Source organism: Centruroides sculpturatus, unplaced genomic scaffold, assembly GCF_000671375.1.
Source record: "Centruroides sculpturatus isolate CEXI.00-Female unplaced genomic scaffold, Cexi_2.0 scaffold833, whole genome shotgun sequence".
NCBI classification, from domain to species: Eukaryota; Metazoa; Arthropoda; class Arachnida; order Scorpiones; family Buthidae; genus Centruroides; species Centruroides sculpturatus.
The window spans coordinates 363,374-385,408 of NW_019385052.1; the positions used below are offsets into that span (position 1 = coordinate 363,374).

At 30.2% G+C, this 22,035-nt stretch overlaps 2 protein-coding genes across 9 annotated transcripts in view; both read left to right on the top strand.

Moving 5' to 3' along the window:
• Positions 1-22,035, top strand: part of LOC111633975 (slowpoke-binding protein-like) — a 52,757-nt gene that overhangs the window by 25,367 nt on the left and 5,355 nt on the right. For all 8 annotated transcript variants that reach the window (XM_023378641.1, XM_023378635.1, XM_023378634.1 and 5 more), the window contains 4 exons: positions 16,247-16,344; positions 19,683-19,760; positions 19,919-20,187; positions 20,288-20,469. In XM_023378641.1, coding sequence (XP_023234409.1) covers positions 16,311-16,344; positions 19,683-19,760; positions 19,919-20,187; positions 20,288-20,469 — 563 coding nt within the window. In that variant the 5' untranslated portion in view covers positions 16,247-16,310. The remainder of the gene's footprint in view (positions 1-16,246; positions 16,345-19,682; positions 19,761-19,918; positions 20,188-20,287; positions 20,470-22,035) is intronic.
• Positions 2,547-7,909, top strand: LOC111633977. The gene is made up of 6 exons (XM_023378642.1): positions 2,547-5,607; positions 6,858-6,943; positions 7,016-7,199; positions 7,288-7,360; positions 7,447-7,542; positions 7,612-7,909. Exons 2-6 carry the CDS (start codon positions 6,895-6,897, stop codon positions 7,744-7,746), a joined length of 537 nt encoding a protein of 178 aa, XP_023234410.1. The 5' UTR covers positions 2,547-5,607; positions 6,858-6,894; the 3' UTR covers positions 7,747-7,909.

Genomic DNA, 22,035 nt, shown 5'->3' on the forward strand with positions numbered 1-22,035 from the left:
TTTCTAATTGGGTAGATTATAGTTTTGAAAGTTAGATTTAGAATAGTTTTAAAAATCTATATAAGTCTAAAATTACTTTTAATGGCTATTGTTTTGTTTGGGAGAGATAATCTTTTATTTTTCAGTACAGTCAACCCCCTATAACACTGTTGATTATTCCATTTTATATGAATTCCATGTTGTATGAGTCACTTAAATTTTACAAATATATAAGTCGTTCACAGCCCAGCATATGTACAGTATTTGTAAAATCCAAGTGACTTGTACAACATGGAATTCATATAAAACGGAATAATCAACAGTGTTATAGAGGGGTCGACTGTATGTTAACTGATGCAAAACATAATAAAGACTAAGAATAAAGAAGCGTATGAAAAACATAATTAAATTATCCTATATTACATTATATATTACATTTTAAATGTTCAAAATTTTTGTTTTTAAATATTGAATGCACTTTCATTTATATTTTGCTATTTTTTTCCCTCATAATTTATAAATATATTATTATAATTTTAAATATTAATTGTATGAAAAATTTTAGGATAATTTATTTGTATGAGCAATATTTTTCATCTTTAATAAATACTAAATAAATTGTACAATAAATTAAATTTATCTTGTGTTTAACTTATATTTTGTACAGTGGGTTACATACAGTTTGCTTGTTCTGTGCCTTTTCTGTAGCATGTATAAAGCTTTAGCTTTTTTAATTAAATCAGTGATGAATTTCTTAGTAAACACTAATTTATTAAACAGCAAGTAATTAATAATATATTAAACTGATTAGCTAAAATCACAGCATTATAAACCAGTTTAGAATGCTTCAAATGTTCAATAAACTACAAAGGTCTGATGATGGAATGAAAAACATTTCAGAAATGTTAATCATTAATTTAATAAAAAGGATATTTTCTGGCTTCTTGAATGTTTGTTTAGCTAATCAATTTATCCATATGGAGCCATCACATCCCCAGAATCATTTAATAAAACAAGATCACAAATTTGTTTTTAGCATCTCTACTTCAACTCTTCTAAGACATTAGTCTAAAATAATTAGCATTCTTTCCATCAGACTTAATTATTAAGGTGATATAAATTTATGTTATTATATTAGCTTATTCATATCTTCAAATCTATGAAAATAAGAGAAGATTTTTTCCTCTTATCAAAGACAGAAGATTAATAATCTATCATTAATAGAATATTCAATGAATGTGTAAAAATGGGAATTATTGATATTTTTAAGTATGATAGTCAAGTATTTATTTCTAATAAATCACTGTTATTATTATATTCAAAAATATATTGTTTTTAATTTTAATTAAAAACAATACATTCAATTACTGAATATATTGGGTTGTTCGGAAAGTAATTTCATTTTTTTTTTATTACTAGAGGAATTAGATGTATTTTTACCAGCCATTTTCATTTTAAACTAAATTTTCATTATATACTTTGATAGCTGACATTTTAGGGCTTATTTGTAAAAAATTTTGTTTGATTCTGTACAATTGTTTTTTTTTTCAGTGTCCCATTAAATATGGAAAATCAAAAGCATCATTTTTGGCATATTTTGCTTTTTTATCATCAAAAAATCAAAATACTGTTCAAGCAAGAAAAAATTGTGGTACATATATGGAGATGATGTGTTGAGAGAAAGACAGTGCCAAAACTGGTTTACAAAATTTTGTTCTGGCAATTTCAATATTGAAGATGCATCACATTCTGGATGGCCAATTGAAGCCAATGAAAACAAAATAAAGGTACTGATTGAAGCAAACTGCCAAATAACAACACGTGAAATCACTAAGAGATTAAATTTGTCAAATTGAACTGTTTATGATTACTTGAAACAAATTGGTTTCGTTTCAAAGCTCGATATATGGGTTCCACATGCTCTTAAAGAGAGATGCTCTTTTTGGTGGAATTTTAAGGATATTTTTTTTTTGAGCTTTTATCAGACAATTTAACAATTGATTTGAAAGTGTGCTGCCATTGAGTAAACAAATTGAATAATATCATCAAACAGAAAAGGCCAGAATTGATCAACAAAAAAGGTGTAGTGTTTTACCACAATAATGTCAAATTTCACACAAAGTTTGGTAACTCATCAGAAACTGTTATAACTTAGATGGGATGTGCTATCACACCAACCATATTTGTCAGATCAGGCACACTCAGATTATTACTTGTTCTTGTCTATAAAAAATTTTTTAAACTGTAAGACATTTACTTAAAATGACAATGTCAAAAATCACTTGGATCAGTTTTCTGTAAACAAAGATCAAAACTTTTATGAACATGTAATCATGCTACTACCAGAAACGATGGCAACAGGTATTTGCCCAAAATGGTTGATATATAATTCAATAAAATATTTATTTATTATAAAAATATTGTGTTTTTTTTCCACGGAAAAAAACGAACTTACTTTCCAAACATCCCAATATATTAACTTTGTGAGAAGCATCCAATATATTTCTAAAATGCTCTCTGGTAGTTTTTATAAGGTTTAGAATTTATTTGAATAAAAATATGTAAAGCTCTATTACTGATTTAATTTGTGTAATAATAATAATATCTTTCAGGTGTCGTGATAGTCAGTCACGATGAACGTCTTATACGTGAAACAAACTGTCAACTTTGGATTATAGAAAGTCAAGATATAGATGAAATTGATGGCGACTTCGACGACTACCGAAGAGAATTATTGGAATCTTTAGGAGAAATCATAAATAACCCAAGTATAGCAGCCCAACAAGCTATGAAACAAAAATAGGAAACTAATTAGTTAAAAAAATAATTATATAATTTTTGGCTGGTTCCATAATCTTGTTATTTGTTACAGAAATAATATATTCACTCATTTCAAAAATTAATTCGTTTTATATTTCTTACCTGTCGAACCCATCGCAATGTTATATTTTCTATTCCAATTTTTCTGTAAATGATATCAAAAGGAATTACAAACTGTTGCAGATATCATGGCAATAAATTATTTTTTGGTATTTATGAAGTTTTTAACAATGAACTATTTGCTTAAGATCGAGACAAAATAAAAATTACAGTTTGATAAAGAATGAATCGTGGACTGCTTCTGTTGATAAAACTTTATAAATTTTCAACATTGAAAAATTTCTAAATATGTTCATTTCAGCACCAATATTATCTGTTTATTTTTCAGTATAAATAAGGTAAATAATACAGTTATTGGCCTCTTAAGGATATTTTTATTTTAAAGAATTCTTTGACATAACAGAGACTAAACAGTGAAATATACTTACTGGTGAATTTGTCTTTTTATAGCTTTTCTGCTGCCAATATATACAAATTACAAATACCAATTGTTTAATCCGGAATGTGCCTTGTTTTACGAAAATGCTAAATTTTATATTATTGGCTGCTTTACTGTAGTAATTGGCCTATTTCATGACACATTAATTGTTTCTATTTTTTTATAAGGATACAGACAACCTAATACAAATTGATTGTATTTATTGAAACATTATATATCTACAGTCGACCCCCCGACCTCGACTGTAGTAACACTGTTGATAATTCTGTTTTATATGGATTCCATGTTGTACGAGTCACTTAGATTTTACAAATACGTGAGCCATTCACTGCCCGGCACGTGTATTTTACAAATACATGTGCCGGGCTATGATTATAACAGTGTTATAGGGGGGTCGACTGTATATTAAAATAATGATCTTTATGCTTCAGCTAAGTTATACACTCATCTGCTTCTTCATTAATATCTTCCCATAATATTTGTGTAAAAAAAAAAAATATAGGTTTTATTTTAAAAAATAAAAAACTTCTGCGAGTTCCATAAACATGGTTATTGGCCACCTCGTTAATATCTGCAAAATTTACAGTAAAGGAATTATTAAAATACACTACTACACTCACAAATAGTAACAGATAGAAACTAGAAATTTGCATGCAGTTTTGTTTTTTCGGTTTCTTATCAGTCCTGATGGATTCCCTTTTTCAATCTCCTCCATAATCGAACTTGGGAGAGGTACTATAGTTCATGAGAGTTTAAAGCTTCATAAAATAATTTTATGTATGTAGTGAGAACTAATAATTGTTCATGAAATGGTGTATTAAAATAAAATATTTAAATAGATTTATACATTATCAGACGAGAATATCTACAATTATTAAATTAAATATTACATATAACAATGTATAATTAACTGATTATTGTTACAAAATTTTGTTTCCTCACAGATAATATATTCAGATACAAGACTTTGCACAGTATAGATTAATGTTATAATCAAAATATGTATGTATGTATATATATTAATGGCAGAAGTTATCCAATTTCATATATGTGAAGCAATTGTTAGGTGCCATGGAGTTGCTGCCCACTGCTGGCAATCTGATGCAGGTTTCTCCAAACTGTTCTATCTTCTACCACATATGACAGTTCATGCAAGAATCGGTTACCTCCTTTATCTGGTCTAGCCATCTGGTTCTTTGTTGGCCCTTCCTGTGCCTTTCCTCTCTTCCCAAGCATATCTTTTTTTTTCTCCAGTCCTTTATGAACAAGCATCAAGTGGTCAAAGTAGGCCACACTTTGCTTCAGAAGCATGCTTTTAAGCAACAGGGCAGGCTTGATGGCTTTCAGATCAGTTTTCTTTGCTCCATGGCATCCCAAGGAGTCTTCTCTGCACTCAGAGTTCAAATGCATCTAGTTTTTCCTCTCGTGCTTCCTAAGTGTGTATCTTTCAGACCCTACATAACAATAGGGAATACAAGGGATCTAACTAGTCTGATCTTGGCTTTAGTGGTTACATCCTTACATGAAGTTGTGGCATGGCTTTTTTCCCAGTAAAATTCACCAAACACTAGACTATAGTAAAACAATAGACTATGTTAAATACAAATCTTTAGTGGGATTTTTAACAGAGAAAAATACTGTAGCAAATGGTGGGTTATTCCACATCTAATTGAACAGTCCATCGTTTGTGACAGTATTTTTTGTTAAGAATTGCGCTGTATTTAAATTTGTGTTTAAGGTGGTCTATTGTTTTAATTGTGTTAAAATTTACCCATAAGTCATGGCATTAAGATTACAACAGAATATTACAATTACAAAGAACAATATAACATTACTCATTCATATCATACTTAATTCAACAATAGAATAAGCCGTGGTTTTTAAATAATCGGTTTTAAATTTTCAAAACTTTAGTAAAAGCATAAAATATTTAAATTACAGGTGAATTTTTTCACAATCGGTTTATCATCATCAGCTGACGTAACTTATTGAGACAAATTTAAAAACCAGATATTTCATATATAAATGTTTGTCCAAAGTGTTTAAAGTTAGATAAAAATTTCACATTTTAAATTTAGTTGCAGGAAATTGATAGTAATTTTTTCCGTTACCGTCGATACACGCGAAAACCTGTCGACTTAATTCACTTGTGATGTATAGTTATAAACACTGCCCCACCATCTGTTGAAAGTGACTCAAACGTTTTAGTATTCGCTTATTACATTTTTCCTCAGTTTATGTTAGTGTTTCGATCGGATTTTAAACACGAAACCAACCGAAAAACAATGGAATTATCATTTTATATTCAGGTTAGTGACGTCCAGTTGTTTTAAAACAGGAAATTTTGGTGTTTATTTTTTTTTAAATAATCCAGAAATTTATTCAAAATATAAAATAAATTTGTTTTGGTTTCGTTTAAAACTACTACTAATTAAATTCCAAACGAAGTGTTTTCTGTATTGTCGACAGTTAAGCAATAACACCAGCTAATTGTCTCGTAGATTTTACCGTAAACGTGTTTTAAAATTTGCACCCTAGATTAATATTAAACAATCGATGATTAACGGTGTAAAATACAATTATTAGCAGCCAAATTAGTGTTCACCTATTTACCACAATGGTAAATAGGCTTACGACAAAAATAGGTGCCAGAAATTTAAGATTAGTCGGGAAAAAATAAAAGGAATTTATTCTATCCGTAGTCACTGATTAGAAATTATGTTTATGACGAAACAAACAGGCAAAACTGGCGGGCAGATTGATTCGATAAGAAGACGCATCAGTATTTTCTACTTTATTATATAAATAAAAACTTTACGACTAGTTATATTAATTAAAAGGAACGTCACACGTGGTTTTACAAGGCTATCTCTTGTCGTTTAACGTATACAATGATTATTATTATACCTGCTATGTCCACCATTGGTGGAGTGGACAAAACCATTGAACGGGTTCGCGCCTGGCCACGTGGTTTTCGGATTTATTACACTAATACCTAAATAGGGGTCAGTTTTCCATAAAAGACACTTCGTGGGCTTTCTCCTCGTCAGGTGGCGCCAACTAAGTACTAATTAGTAATTAAAATATCTCTAATAACAGATGGCGCCACACACCGTTTTTAATTTTGAGCTAGTGTCGTAGTGTTTTTTTTCTTAAATAGATTTTATCATAATTCAAAAAAATTATTTCCTTTAAAGCTTATGTCGTCGCTATTTTTTATTACGTTATATAAATTTTATATCTTACCATAATTTAAAATTATCGGATTTCCTTCCTGGTGCCCTTAACCTCCGGTTCGAGTGCCAGGAAAGTCGAGGAAGAGCCATTGCCAGCTTTACTTATACAAAAATAAAAAGAAAATAAAATATTTTAAATTAAAAACACGGATTTAAAATACAAAACAATTATTTTCTGAACAACTTTTTTGCGAAATTAAAATTTATGCAACCAAAGTTTTGTTTAAAAAATGGTAATGTCAATTAGTAAGTTAAGCAATTTCATTTACAAATGAATTAGGAGTAACAATTAAAAAATAAATAAGCGAAGCATCTCAATTTAGATTTACGAACGTTAATCATCGAGTGAGGAACATCGTCATGGCCCAATCTAATCTCCAAGGATATCTTTTACTAAAGTCTTCGGGTGGTAGGTACCGAAAAATTTCTCAGTAGTGTCTTTGATACTGTATTAGTGTGGTAAGGTTGTGTGTTAAATTAGGATTAAGCATTTTGAAGCCTCCAAGGAAACTTTGGCTGGTTTATCGAAATGAAAACTGCCAACTTTTTTGCTATAAAAATGAGTTTGGGAGCGAAAATGGATGCAAGGCTCCATTGGAGATTATTAACCTTCAAAAGGCGGCCATAACGCCACACGCCGAAGAAAATAATCGATTTATTATTTAGTAAGTTCCTTTTAATATTAATACAAGATTTTATCCTTAGATTACATTTGGATTAATATAAAAAATAATAATTTGTGCTTAATTTTAGCTCCGAACAGAAAGAATATCACTTATTCGCGGATGATTACGAATCCATGATGCGATGGATTATCGACTTGCAGGTGGGTCCTACATCCAAAATCAACACAAGTAATAATTTATAGAGCAGAAAAGTCGATTTTTTTTCTTCAATTTCTTCTTAAATCAGAGGAGGAGAGACGAATGGAACAATCAATTCAACACGGCACCCATTCGCTCGGATTACGAAGATACCAATTTTGAAAACAGAAACGAAATGCTACCGGTTAATTAAGTAATTATCGACATTTTAAGCTGAAATTACAATGATTTTATAATTTATATTAAATTTTAGAACAAAGAAGAAATGCAAATTGTACTTCACAATACCAAAAGAGCGGAAGAAAGATGTGAAATTAGAGCGAATTTTTGCTTTTCGGATTACTCAACTGGTCAACTTGGCTCCTATAAATTCAACAGTAAGTTGTGATTCGCACGTACGTTTTTTGTAATGTTGAGTGGGTTACCTGTACTATTTTGGGTATCCATTTGTTTGGAAAGAAGTAAAGTAGGACGAGGAAACTAGTCATGTGAGATTATCGTAAATATATATCAAAATTCTTAAACCGAAAATATGTATAAAGAGTAATTTACCAGCGGAACCGATAACTTGGCACAATAACAGGCTTAATTTAAAGAAATTTGTTAATTGCGTTCTAGAAATAATAAAACTTGATTAATCTTAACCAGGAGGCAGCATGGCCGAGCGGTTAAGATGACAGCTTACCGCTCTAGAGGTCGAAAACCTAGGAGGAGTGAAAACTTTGTTGTCATGTTTAATTTAATATTTTACAGATTAAAATTATTATAGTAAAAGTATTTAAATTTTTACTGACGTACGTAAGTGAAATTCTTTAGAAAGCACTTCATCAACTTCGTTACCTCAAGAGGAAGACGACGACATAACATCAGATGAAAGGCAAAGAACAAATTCAGCCCCCGAAGCCCAAACAGAAACAATACCGAAAGTATTGGAGGAATCAAACATCAATTATTTTCATCCCGAAGAAGAATGCGATGGGTTCGTACGAAATGCGTTTTTCTAGTCCTTAATTATAATACAATTTTAATAAAAAAAATTACTTTGACAGTTCGATTTCTAGCGATTCTGCCGTCTGCACCAGCGATTATCACAGTGTCAAGATCCAAGAAATGGAAGCAGAAATGAGGTCGATCCTATCGTATTTATTTATTTATTTATTTAAAAATTAGAATTTTAACAAGTGGTTTCGTCGTTAGGATGACTCATAAAATACTATCTGAAGCGTTATGCCGCGAAGCCGCTTACAAATCGACAATGGAAAGATTGGAGGATTTGGTGGAAGAGCTGGAAGATAGAATGTCCCGTTTGCAAGGTGGAGTGGGATTTTGGAGGTAAAATTATAGTTTAGACGATGAAAAGGTATTAAATAGTGTTTTCTGATGACCTTCTCCGCTGTTTTCTCTATANTTTTTAGAACTTATTTAAAAAAAAAAAAAATTTTTTTGAGATTTTTGTAGATTTTAAAAGTTTTATTAAGTATAATTGTTAGATCTAATATAGTGTAAAATTTGTTACAGCAAGACATAAATAAAAATAATTTAGTGCACTCAAGATGAAAGTGCTGAAAGGATGTATAAATAAAACTGTATACTCAAATGGTATTGTAATACTAAAATATTTATTGTTATGTTAAATATTCACTTGCAAAAAAAGTTTATGTAAACTTTTGTATTTTATAGTACTGAAGAGGGACCTTTTTTAGAAAAGGACCGAAATGCATCTATAGTAATAGAATAAAGTGAAATCATTGGCTAAAGCTGTGTGATAGTCTACCGCCAATATTAAAATTTACATTTTAAGTGTGGATTTGCAAAGACTTTACAATATATAGAGAAATTTTTAATTGAGAAAAGGATTATTTTATTATTATACTAAGCAAGTGCTGTTTAACAATATCAATAACTTTTAACTTAGTTTTCTTAATTTTTGATGTGCAAAATCACTAATATTATGTAATGACAAACTTTAAAGTTTGTCTTTTTTGATACACAGGATGGCAAAATCTGAAAGCTTTTCTTGTTGCATAGTAGAATGTAGTTCATTCTTAGATCTTTTTAATTGCAAAATGGATTGTTCTTTTGTACAGTTTGCGCATGTTAAACTTAAGAAATATCTAAATTCCACATTAGGAAAAGCTAATTAAATTTTATCTCTAAAGATTATTTGGTACAGGTCTTCATGGTTAAACATGTTTGTAGGTAAATAATTTTTTTTGCATACCATATTTCCATACAAATAAGAGCATGTTCTTATGTGTGCCAGCTCATTTTGGCTTGCAACAGCACTGCACTGCTGTATCAGCATAAATTATATGTAAATGTAGTGATACAATAACTGTTCAGTCAGCTCTGTGGTAACCATTATTATAAAATGTCAAATAGCTTAACTTTGAGAGTAAAGATGAATTTTATAAAGCATTGTAAATGCTAATAATGATTAAAATCATTGAGTCCAACTACACTTGAGATATGACATGACTCCCCTTTGATCTTTAATGACCAAAATTTAATACATTACAAACATCTCTAAACCCAATAAATTAGTAATAAGCCAAATAATAACCAGATTTCATCAGGTTAAATTTAATAATTTTATTCCAACATTCTTTTGTGGTGAAGTAAGACTGATGAATATAGAATTCACAAATATTGGTCATTGTGCATTGAATAGAATACTTATAGCATCTTCAAATCCAGAATTGTTTGTAATTGGAACACCAGGTTATGAATCAAATGGCTGGATGGTATACAAAGAAAATGCTTGCAACGAAAAATTTTCCCCAGTTATGGCTGAATGTCCAAATATTGAAGCAATTTGTGAAATAATCACACTTGATGGAAATTCTTGTGAACTGACACCGAAAGAATCACTTATTGTTCCAATGTGGCTTCGTGGACCAGATGTGCCTGGTGATCATACCATAGATTTTTTGTTTTATTATGAAACAAAAGAGTTTCAAACAAAAATGAAGTGAGTTTCAAAATTTTGTATATTTCAGTAATAATTAATGTTTTTATTTTATCATTATATAACATTAAATATTNACAAACTATTTAGAAATTAATTAAAAATAATTGCTGAAAAGTAGCCTGATGTAATCCAGTAGTTATTTGGCAAAATTTAATATCATCAATTTCCCTAATACACAAACCTCCCTGCAAATTTTCAGAAATTTTCAACAAATGGCACAGAAGTTTCAAAGTGGATGAAGAAAATCATGCCATCAACACACGCACACACTCACAAACACAAACATTCATACTAAAAGAAACTGCCAAATTTTTTTGCATTTCTCAATATTTCAAGGTACTCAGAGTCAAAAACTGTAAACATTTTGGGGGGGGTCATTTTTTTGACCGATTGCTGTACTTTCCCTCTGTTAAATATAACAGCCACAAAAATAAAATAAAAAGTCAAAACAAAAAACCAGCAACAAGTTGCTCAACTTTCCCAGTGACATGTAAAATTTTGCTGGTGCCATCTGTTACCATATATTATTAAAAAACGTATTTTATATTTTTAACTATTATAAAATGGCAAAAATCTTACTTTTGAGCGTAGGGATGAGTTTTATAAAAAAAAATTGTAAATGCTAATAACAAGTAAAATCATCACTAAGTCCGACCCCTACTGGAGATACACATGACCTCCATTATCTCCCCACCCCTTCAACCTTTAGCCCCCAAAATTTAATAGCATCAATCCACCTAATAAACAAACCTCCTTGCAAAATTTCAGAAGTTTTCGACGTAAAGCTCAGGAATTATTAAGCTTCAAACAGGGTGAACAAAATTGTGCCTCCCACACTAACATCCATATATACAGAATTACCCCTGAATTTTTTTGCATTTCTTGATGTTTCAGAGTGTCAATTGTCAAATCTTGGGGGTCATTTATTGACTGATCACCATATTTTCCCTCTGTTATATATAACAGCTGGGAAAGTAAAAGTGCTTCTAGTATCATAAAAATATTAAAAAAACATTTTTAGATACTCTTGGAATATAGTGCCAATTTTGTCCCATTTAGAAGAGCAATCTCATGTATAAAAGTGTGCTCTTATATGTGTGGAAATATGGTATGCATGAAAATGCACCAGTTATTCAATTAAGTTAATGTTAACATCCTCGGAATAAGTTTGTTTCATTACAGTTATGCCAGCATGCAATTCCTCCTCGCTGGCATGAAAATCCAACATAAATGAAAATTTTGAGTGCTTTTGTAAATGTATCCTGTTTGATGTACATGAGCTTTTTTTAAGAGTTCATGTAAGTCAAACAAGATTGAAAAAAACTTTTGTGTATGAAATTTTTCTCCTGGCATTAGCAAGTTATTAGCTCCTGGTGCAATTACATTGTTCATCACTTATATCTTTACATACCTGTTTTTCTGCATACATCTAGGAACTTATCTTTTGCTTTTTTTTTCCTTAATCATCAAATGCATTTCTCAGTTTTATGGTATAAATAATCAATGATGTACACAAATTTGCACAATTAATTAATCAAGTTATTAAGTTGTTTCAAGAAAAGCACATAATGTTTCATGAAACTATTCTAAAACATGATTTCAGAGTTCCAGCATGAATAGAAATTCTAATACTTCCATTTTTGCTTGAATTATGTAAGCTTTTCTTCTCGTTTTGCTGTTTTTGGCAATATCAATATGTATTATTTCTAAAGCATCAGTCAGTCCTAATTCATTTTTATAGCTAAAATCTGATAAACATTTTATCAATGATGAATATATGATGTCATGTCCTGTTGTTTGAAGAGGGGAAAAAGTGTATGTTTGGTGTAGGCAACAATGAAATTGATAGCATTGAAGCAGCAGTCTTGTCAACTAGATTTAGTGAGTGTCCAGCATATGGAATGATGTTTTGTATACTTTTGCCTGCTTTAGCAAACAAAACTTGGTATCTCTATTCAGTCGTGTGGCATTATAATTCACATTATAATATTGCTGCCTTATGCTTCAAGCAAGGAAGTGTTTCTTTTAAGGACAGATTCTAGATAGTTCCATTTATTGGCAGTTCAGCATAATAAAAATATTAATTTTTAGTAGACCTATCATCAAAACAGCAATAGAAACATTTGAATTCTGAAGAGTTACATTTTACATTTTTATTTTTTTTAAAAAGTAGATCAGACCAGGCCATGATACATGCCTCATGTGCATTATTAGATATGACAGATGATATACAATGCAAACGTTCAGAAATTATCTCCACTAGATCTGAAAACACAAGTCACTCATTTGGCAGATATAAACAACCAAACATAGCTGATTTGAAACTAGTAAGGACTTCATGCATTTAATTGATCAGTGCTTTTGAAAATTTTAAACTTATCAGCTTTTATTACTGGTAAAATTTCATTATCTCAAATTTAAAAAATGAGTCATCCAAACAAAAAACTCCAATTGCAAACTTGCTTATCTAACCCAAAAAATGAGGTCCAAGCTATAGCTTAGCTTTATGGGTAAATTTGTCCCTGCTTGAGGACTTTCAAGATGATTGAAACATTAATTGTAAGTAAAATATTTTGCTATGCTGGAATTTTAAGGTGTGAATTTCATTGATAGTTCTTTGTGGAATGTATAATAACCTGATGAAGGTGTGTGAAAGTGATCAAAAATGTTCATTTTTTCCAATAAACGTACCTGCTGGAATAAATATGGAAGTATTTGAGAGTTGTTATATTATTTTTCAGCTTTTGGTGGTGTTTTAACTTGATAGTTTTTTTATTGGCAAAACTTTCCAAGAATCATTTTAAATAATTTCAGAGATAATATTGAATAATATTACTATGTTAAAATGATATTGTATTAACTTAATAGTTTTATTAGTTTATTACTAGTTTTAAGTATGAAATTTCTCTCTAGACATAAACCACATGTATTATATTATAAACATCTTTATTACTTTTGAATTATGTTAAAAGTAGAGTGAAATATTCATAAAAAATTAAAAGAATATATATTAAAAAAAATAATGGATATAATTTAGATGTTTGGTGATATAAAAGTAATTTTTTGTTAAAAATAAACTTTGTTTATACTATATCAACATATTTATAATATACAAATTGTGTGATATAATTTAGGATAACTTGGATTATGTTTTTGCTTTTGATAGCACAGAATTTCCTAAAAATTTTCAAGCAACAAATAAGAAAAAATATTGCAAAATAATAATTAAAATATTAAAAGTCATGTTTAGATTGGTGATATAAAATTTAAATCAATGACTTTTTATAAAGTTGCATAATCATCATCTTTCATCATCATTCATAGCACTGCTGCTGTGAATATTGATGAACTTACCAACTAAATAATCTCATAAAACATGATTGTTAGACAATTCATTTGCAAGCATTATACTGTAATAAAGTGTTATATTTAATATAATTAATATAATATACACTGGTCAAAACAATTAGGGAAGCAATGAACATTGATGATGTATTGCAAGCTAAGCATATGATATCATTCCTACTACAAATGGAATATGATACAGACATCAGAGAGATGCATATCTGTATGGAGATGAGTATATGAGACAGCAGATTATGCAAATGACCAATTTGTGCATAAATGATGCTGCTCTAGGATCTCCCTTGTTCAACTGCAAATTGCTTTTCCTGGTAAAAATCTGTTCGTTTTAAACATTAGTTGCTTTGAACAATGTCTTGTCAGCATGATTTACCTGAATCAACAGTATGGAGAGCAATTTGAAGGCAGGAAGCTGGCCAGATGCAGAGGGTGGTAGCAGAAGCCATGGAAGTGTTGCAAAATGTAATTTCTTGGCTGTGGTTCTGCTTCAACTTACAGGAAATGTTTGAAGATGACAAGGACAAGAACATTCAAGAACAACAACAACAAGGGATGACCATTATCTACTGTTAAGTGCTGTGGCAGAGAGCTACAGATCTCTAACACCAGCTTTACCTGGCAACAGGGCACTAGATATCTGGTCAAACAAACTATTTGAAATTGCCTTCACCAAAGTGGCCTTTATACACATAGGCCAATGATTTGTCCCCCTTTAACTGCATGATAATGTATAGCCTGCAGAAACTTCATAGAAAACCATCGTGACAGAGTTTTGCATAGTGGCACAAGAGAAATGAAGAGTGGTTTTGAATTATTTCCCCTTTTTAAGAGGAATACATAGAAAAATGGCCAGAGCTAATAATCTCCAAGTTGTATATTGACACAACCCAATGATATTCAGAATTTTAAGGAATGATAAAAAACCATATAACCTTAATTCGGCCATGGGGATTTACTCCATCCTATTAATCAACCAACATTTCAAATCAAAACTGGTATATGTAGGTGCCACTATGCGCAACTTACAACAACAGCTCAAAGAACATAAGTATACAATTGATAAAAATCTTGATAGCACAGCACTGGCAGCTTATGCACAACATCAAGACATTCAGGTGCAATGGGAGCAAGCATCAATCATCAAATCAACATCGAATATAAATACTATGAGATATCTTGAAAGTTTGGAGATTTTTAAAGCTCACAAGAAAACCGGTTGCATCAGCCATAGAGATGCTGACAACTTAGCTACCACATGGCAGTCTTTTAATGAAAATTAATTTTATTAAGGGACATTTCTTTGTCTGTTTTTACTTTTTGTTGTTTATTTTATTTCTATAGTTATTTATTTATTATTCACAACTATGATTTCAGTTATGTATTTATGTATTTATTTTGGATTTACGGTTTATCATTTATTTTTAAATTTACGTTCTATTTTCACATTCTATTTCATCGTAACTGAAGAGGATTGGTTAAACCAATCAAAAACATTTTTATTAGTAAATTTATTTGCTGGATTTTTAAAGGTGTGTTTTTCTTGTCTATTTATCCAGTTGATAGAGAATATATTGATATTGACAGGCAATAATGCCTGACCTCATTTAGCTCTGCTAGTGGATCACATGCTTTAGGAAGCAGGAATTGAGCATATGGAAGGATCAGCATGCTCCCCAGACTTAAATTATATTGAGTAAGTCTGAGGCCCTTGGCAGACAAATTGCAGCAAGGTATGCATCTGCTTTGACTCTTCACAAACTGGAAATAGCCTTTCATGCAGAGTGACAACTCCCTCAATACCTTGTTGACAGCCTAATTGAGTCAATGTCACACAGATTTGCTGCAGTTCAACTATTTGAGGGGACCACACATCATCCTAGAGCTCTCTACCACCTCAAATATCCATGTTATTGTTGTATGAATCTGCACCTTCTTGACATCATGCACTAAATGCTAATGTATCAGTGTTGTTGTTTTGTTTGCTACATCGACATACCATAATTTTTTTATTATATTTCAGATAATTAGTTGCATATATGTTTCCTCAAAATATCACATAATCCCCTAATTGTTTTGATCAGTGTATAATGTAGGACAAATACACAAAACAGGCTTTGTTTCATTTTTTATTTTATTTTTTAAAAATATACTGGAACTGTCAGTCAGTATAATAATATTCAGTATAGATGTTTTAGTAAGGTAGAAATTAAAATTAAAAACTAGCATTTTTAATAGAAGAATCAATGTCAGAATAATATTTTGTACACTTTTGGTATATTTTTCTATCTTCAATGTTTTTGACTGATTAAATATTAAGAAAAGATTTCTCGTTTCTTGCTTATTAAGAAAAGAATCACTATGTAGATGATTTGAATTATTTGAAATAAATAGTAAATTAATTTTGAGTAAATTTAATTAATTAATTTTATATTGTATGTAATTTAAGAAAAGTTTTATTTAAAAGTTAAAAATTGATCATTGATTATCTTGATTATATAGGATAAAAGATGTCTTTGAAATTTAACTTTATATTTTCATTTCTTTATTCTTATAGGAAAAGACCATTCTGTGAATATACAGCTTTAGAAGATGAAGCGGTATTACAAGATCGTCTGGAAATGGATAGGAAGCTTCAGAGAGATGCTGATCGAAGTACATTATCTCATATAAATCTTATCACATTATTCAAATAAGATGACTAATTTAGCATACAAATTTTATAAATTTAATTTATATTAAATATACAAACAAATTAAATACTCTAAGACCTTGCTAACTTAAATCTGAACAGTCTGAAGTTCTGCTTAATTTTAATGAGTAAGGTAAAACAAAAAAGATCTGTAAATTTGTGCACCAAAATATTTACAAATTGTTTTGAAGAAATAACAAATAATTCGTTAAAACACTGCTTAGTAAGTTCTACAATAACTTACTAAGCAGTGTTTTAGCTAATTATTTGTTATAAAATCATAATTGCATTATGAAATAGACACAAATTGCAAAAAATATACAGTAAATATAAAATTTGATTTTGATAGGATTTTAACAACTATGCGGAATGTCTTCCTGACTGTCAAACCTTCCTCTTTTTCCAATTTACCCTAACTTTGATCTGTTGTTTACGAGCATCAGTGTCAAGGTTCAATCTCTTGGTTGACGTTGACTTGTCATCTAACACATGCAAGAGTTGTCCTGGATTGTTCTTTTCATCTCTGCATCACATTGTTTTGATAACTACATTTCTTTCCTCCTCTCTTACGAAGCTTACATGATCTTTGTTCCGATCTTATTGTAATATTTTCTTTCTTTTTATATAATGTACAATTAACTTGATTTTGAACTCTGTCTAGAACCTCACATTTTCTCTTGCATTAATATTCCTAACTGCAACTCAATGAATTGTTGTTACTGTTTTAATTATACACAGTGTATTGAGGAAATATTAACATAAAAAATACATTGGGGATAATCTGAAGTACTTTTAATCTGAACAGGTTTTGACTTCAGTTAGTTCAGATTAGTGAGGTTCTACTATTTTGAATAATTACACAAAAAATTACTAATAGTAAGAGAACAATTTATCTTTATTACACAGTGAAGTGCACTCAACACCAGACTTTACTTTATATCTGTCTTTATTCAGCTGTTTAGGTGCCAATATGTGTTAGGTGCTCCCCCTCTTCTGTTGGCTCTGTTATTCTATATTTAATAAAGTGTATAAAACATATAAACACATGGTAATCTGAGTACATGATGTGACTTAAAGAATCTAGTATGTTCATATCAGTGCTAACTCCAATTTTTTTAGTGGTCTTATATGTTTTTAGCGTGGTGTGAATGCCATGTGTTTATATGTTTTATACACTTTATTGACAAGACTATGTCTTGTTTATAAAATTGTACTGCCACACGATCTTACCAGCATAGAGGTATGAAGGAGTACATGTCGAGAGTTGATATTTGGCACAGAGTATTAGGTGACCAAATCATTTGCGCATAAAAAAATCCAGACTCGTAGGTAGTCAGGGGACCGAGAATTGAGTCAAAATAAAATACAAAGTGGCAACCCTCTTCTACAAACAGGCAAAACAGCCACCTCACCCCACCGAAGTCAGGTAGGAGAGAGTACCACCCACAGTCATTCTAAGAAGTGAACTCTGACCTTAGGACTGAACACGTAGTTTCTTCTAGGTTAAATAAAATTTGTAATCTAATTTTGTAAATTTGGGAGTGCTTCAAATATGACATTAAAACGGTTTTATGTCGTTACAAGTGGGCTTTTTTTAACATTATCTAGTATAGTAAAATCGTAGGACTGATAAAAATTTGGCGTTATATTAGGGTTGTCATTACATTTGGTGACATTATAATTGGGTTAAACTGTATATTGTTTGTGCAAAATAAAAAAATAATTTCGGACGATACAATAGCCATGATTATTTTTTTCAAAAACGGGAACTTTTTGTTATGCATCGACAAAAATTCAACCTGGGCTGACATGTAACAGAGAGAAATTTTGAAATTAGATAAGTTAATTTCATCAAAGATGCATCGTGGATGATCTCATGGTCGTGGCTGGCAAAGTTTGAATGATTGTGCCCAAAAGCAGTGATATCAAAGAAGATAGGAAAATGAGAACGAGACCTGCCTTGAGCATCAAAGTGATTCCGTCTCCAAGACATAGTCATGTCCCAAATATGGTTTTGCCATTTTACTTGTTAAATATGGAATAACAAAGCCGACAGAAGATGGGTGAGCACCTGAAATGTGTATCAGCACCTAAACAGCAGAATAAAGATACATGTAAAGTAAAGCCTGGTATTTATTGAGTGCACTTCATTGTGTATATATAAGCTCCTTCTGCAACTATACATAGATTCCAGCACTTCTCCCAGTTTTCAAAACATTCCTGGAACTCTTTTTTTGTGACATTTTTAAGTGCACTGTGATTCTGTTTGAATGTCATCAATGTTCTCAAATTGCTGGCATTTCAACTTTTTTTCAGTCATACAATAGAAAAAAGTCGCATAGTGCCAAGTCTGGTGAATAAAGAGGATGGGGAACACTGCCATTTTATTTTTGGAAAGAAACTGTTGATTAGACATAGCTAAGTGGGCAGAAAAGTTGTCAAGATGCAACAACCAGATCTGAGCTTTCCAAAGATCTGGTCTTTTTGTCTGACATTTTCAAGCAGGTACCTCAAAACATCCACATAAAACTTTTGATTCATAGATTGGCTTTGTGATTTGATTCTCAAAGAATATAAAAAAAATCCCGTCCTATAAAAAAGACAATGAGCATGTGTTTGGGATTGCACTTCACTTGGGTTCCTTTCTTTGGTCTGGGTGAGCCACAGTTTTTCCATTGAGCTGATTGTTGTTTGGTCTTGGGATCATAGCCATAAATCTGTGTTTTGTCTCCAGTAATCACTTTCTTTTCTGTTATAGTCTTGCCAAGTTTGAAACAAATGTCACACATACATGCTGTTCCTTAATTTATTTTACAAAGCAATGAAAATTGCAAATTGACAAGAACACTGATTAATCTAAACAGCAAAAAAACAAAAACTATGTACAATAATGGCATGAAATTTGGTGGGAAACTAAATAACAATGTCTATTATGCATCCTAGTTTGTGCAAGTTGATTAAGCACCATATCACCACTTCCATAACTTTTTAACTGCAATTTGTAAATACCACATATTTTCTTTGTACATTTTAAAACTGCAAGCAAACATGATGCATCAGGTTATAAAATATAAAAAAACAGTTTATGACATGAACGTCATAAATTCCTATGAATCCTACATAAATCATCATACAAAATTTGACATTATCCTAAATGTTATTCTTGTTGAGGTTTTGTAAATAGTTTCCTTAAACAGTATTTATAAAATTGAGCATATAGAAATGTATAAAAGAACTAAAAATTTACAATCAATTACAAAATTATAAAACTAATAACAATTTAAAATTACTTTCTTACTAGATTTGGCTCTGATAAACTGTCAACATTATCTCCAGAATTCTTTAAGATACGTATTTATTCAACAACTAAATGATTTAGGTAGGCAGAAATATGAATAAAGTAATTATTTGAAATAAAATTAAAAAACTTAATTATTACTTAATATAATTTAAATATAATATGTAGTATTTTGATACTAAAATAAATTGTTTTTAATTTAAGATTACAACAAATGCTAGTTTTTTTTTTAACTTTAGGAAGCAGGGTTGACAAACATTGGTTTCTTGTCCGAGATACTGCTACGAAGACAGACCGTCTTCTGATAATGATGCCAGTATCAGACAATTGTCCAATTCTTTGCAATACTACTACTCGACAAGCACTCCTCGAATTGTTTGTGGCTTTTCAACATCCTTATATATATCCTATCTTAGATGTAGATTTTACATTCTTAAATCAACAACAGTTTGTAGTATTTATAATGCCTTTTAATGACAAAGGAAGTCTTAAGGACTTAATTTATCAGGTAAGGATAAACATTGTTTATAACAGAAAAGAAAACTGTATTTTAGTATTAAAAATACTAGTTTTTGCTTTAATTTTATATATACAATTTATCTTTTAAGAGTAATTGCCAACATGATTGGAGAGAGAAATATCAGTACTACGGCACAGGTCTCAGTGAATCTCAAATACAACAGTTAGGACGTCAAATTTTAGAAGGAATGATTTTTATGAGAGAGCATGGTTTTCCAACCTTTGGCCATCTTCATTGTGGAAATGTTATCATTCAAAATGGAGTAGCCAGGTATTAAAATGTTTTAAACTTTAAGTTTGATTATTTTATTATTCATTAAAGTTTAAAGGCTGTTTTAATGTAAAATCTTGTTTTGACAATTCTATGATTTTTTTTAACTCTATGAAGACAGTGTCTTCTGATAATGATGCCAGTATCTGACAATTTTCCAATTCTTTGAACATTAAGAGGGCCTTTTCACACACCTTTTTGCCAAGCCCACAGTGGGGATGGTCATGTAATGAGAATGGGCCCAACACATCTAGAATGCACTGACCTATGGAGAATTTCACCTGGATTTTGATTCCTGGTATCCTCAGCAGTAGGCTAATGCCTTACCTGTGTCAACCATCTTGTCAATTGTACCATCAGACAAAATATTTATATTTCAAATTTTACAATAGTAAAATACTCGTAAAATGCATTCTGCCATCTGTTATTATAATCAGGGCTATTTTTACCTGGAACACATCAGTGTGCCATACCAGCAGATAGTGTGATAAAGTGTTAGTAGTTGCTCATAAAAGCAATACTATAGTATGTTCATAGACTCTATATTCATCTCATCAGTAATTTTTGTAGAAAAAGACCATTTTTTATAATAATAAATGTTTAAAGTAACTTGATGATATCTTTCTATCTGCCTACTAAATAAATATGATCATTTACCAAGTAATTAGTTATTGATTGAAAATTATTTTCATGTATTTTTTGGTAAAAACTTACTGATAATTCAGATGAGATCTAAAAGTTGTGTGTGAAAAAGTGAATGACTTTATATTTTTGGTTCAAGCAAGCAGTTTTATATCATTGAATTAGTAAAGCAGGATGAGATATTTAAATTTACTCATTCAGTTGTAACAATTATTTTGATTGTCTTTCAGTTGGAAAGTAAAGAAAGAAGAAAAAAAGAACTTTTTGTGAACAATAAAGATTCAAAAATATTTTTCATTTCATTAAAAAATTATCATTAAAATTGTAAAATTATTGTTTATTTGGCTATAACTAAATAAAATAATCAGTTTGGCTATTACTAAATTTAGCTTCTCCATTTACTAATGTGTTTGGTTACCTTTATGGAATATATTTTTGCTCATATTCTATGTAAACAGAATATAAAATTTAGAAAAAATGTTTTTCTAAATTTGAGTTAAACAAATAAACTCAAGCTTCATTTCACACAGTATTAGTTTTTATGATTATTTTTAGCTTCAAATATTGTATAGGTGTAGGTTTTTTATTTACTTACGTATATTGAGTGGCCAAAATTTGTCACAATAGGAGTCACATTTCCAATAGAAGTGGTTTTTTATATTATACCTGTATATAGTTAAAATATTACAGTAAATTCACTGTTATTTAATGGTTATTTTACAATTGACTAGATAAATATATTTTTAACTTACACTTGCAATCCATGTGTATATCACATCACTTACTATTTTGTAAATTTTCTGACTATTAACTATTTGTAAGCAGTATGTACCAAATTTATAAAAAATAATTTGTGTAAGGGTCTAGAAGTCTTTTGCAGTTGCAAATTTCATTTTGGCCATCGTGGATATATATGGTAGTAAA

What these genes read in the sequence shown, in the direction of transcription:
- LOC111633977 (XM_023378642.1), top strand. Translation starts at nt 6,895, where the DNA reads ATGGCCCAATCTAATCTCCAAGGATATCTTTTACTAAAGTCTTCGGGT. An exon ending in TTTACTAAAGTCTTCGGGTG is followed by an intron (nt 6,944 to 7,015) that starts GTAGGTACCGAA and finishes GTGTTAAATTAG; the next exon opens with GATTAAGCATTTTGAAGCCT. An exon ending in GATGGATTATCGACTTGCAG is followed by an intron (nt 7,361 to 7,446) that starts GTGGGTCCTACA and finishes TTCTTAAATCAG; the next exon opens with AGGAGGAGAGACGAATGGAA.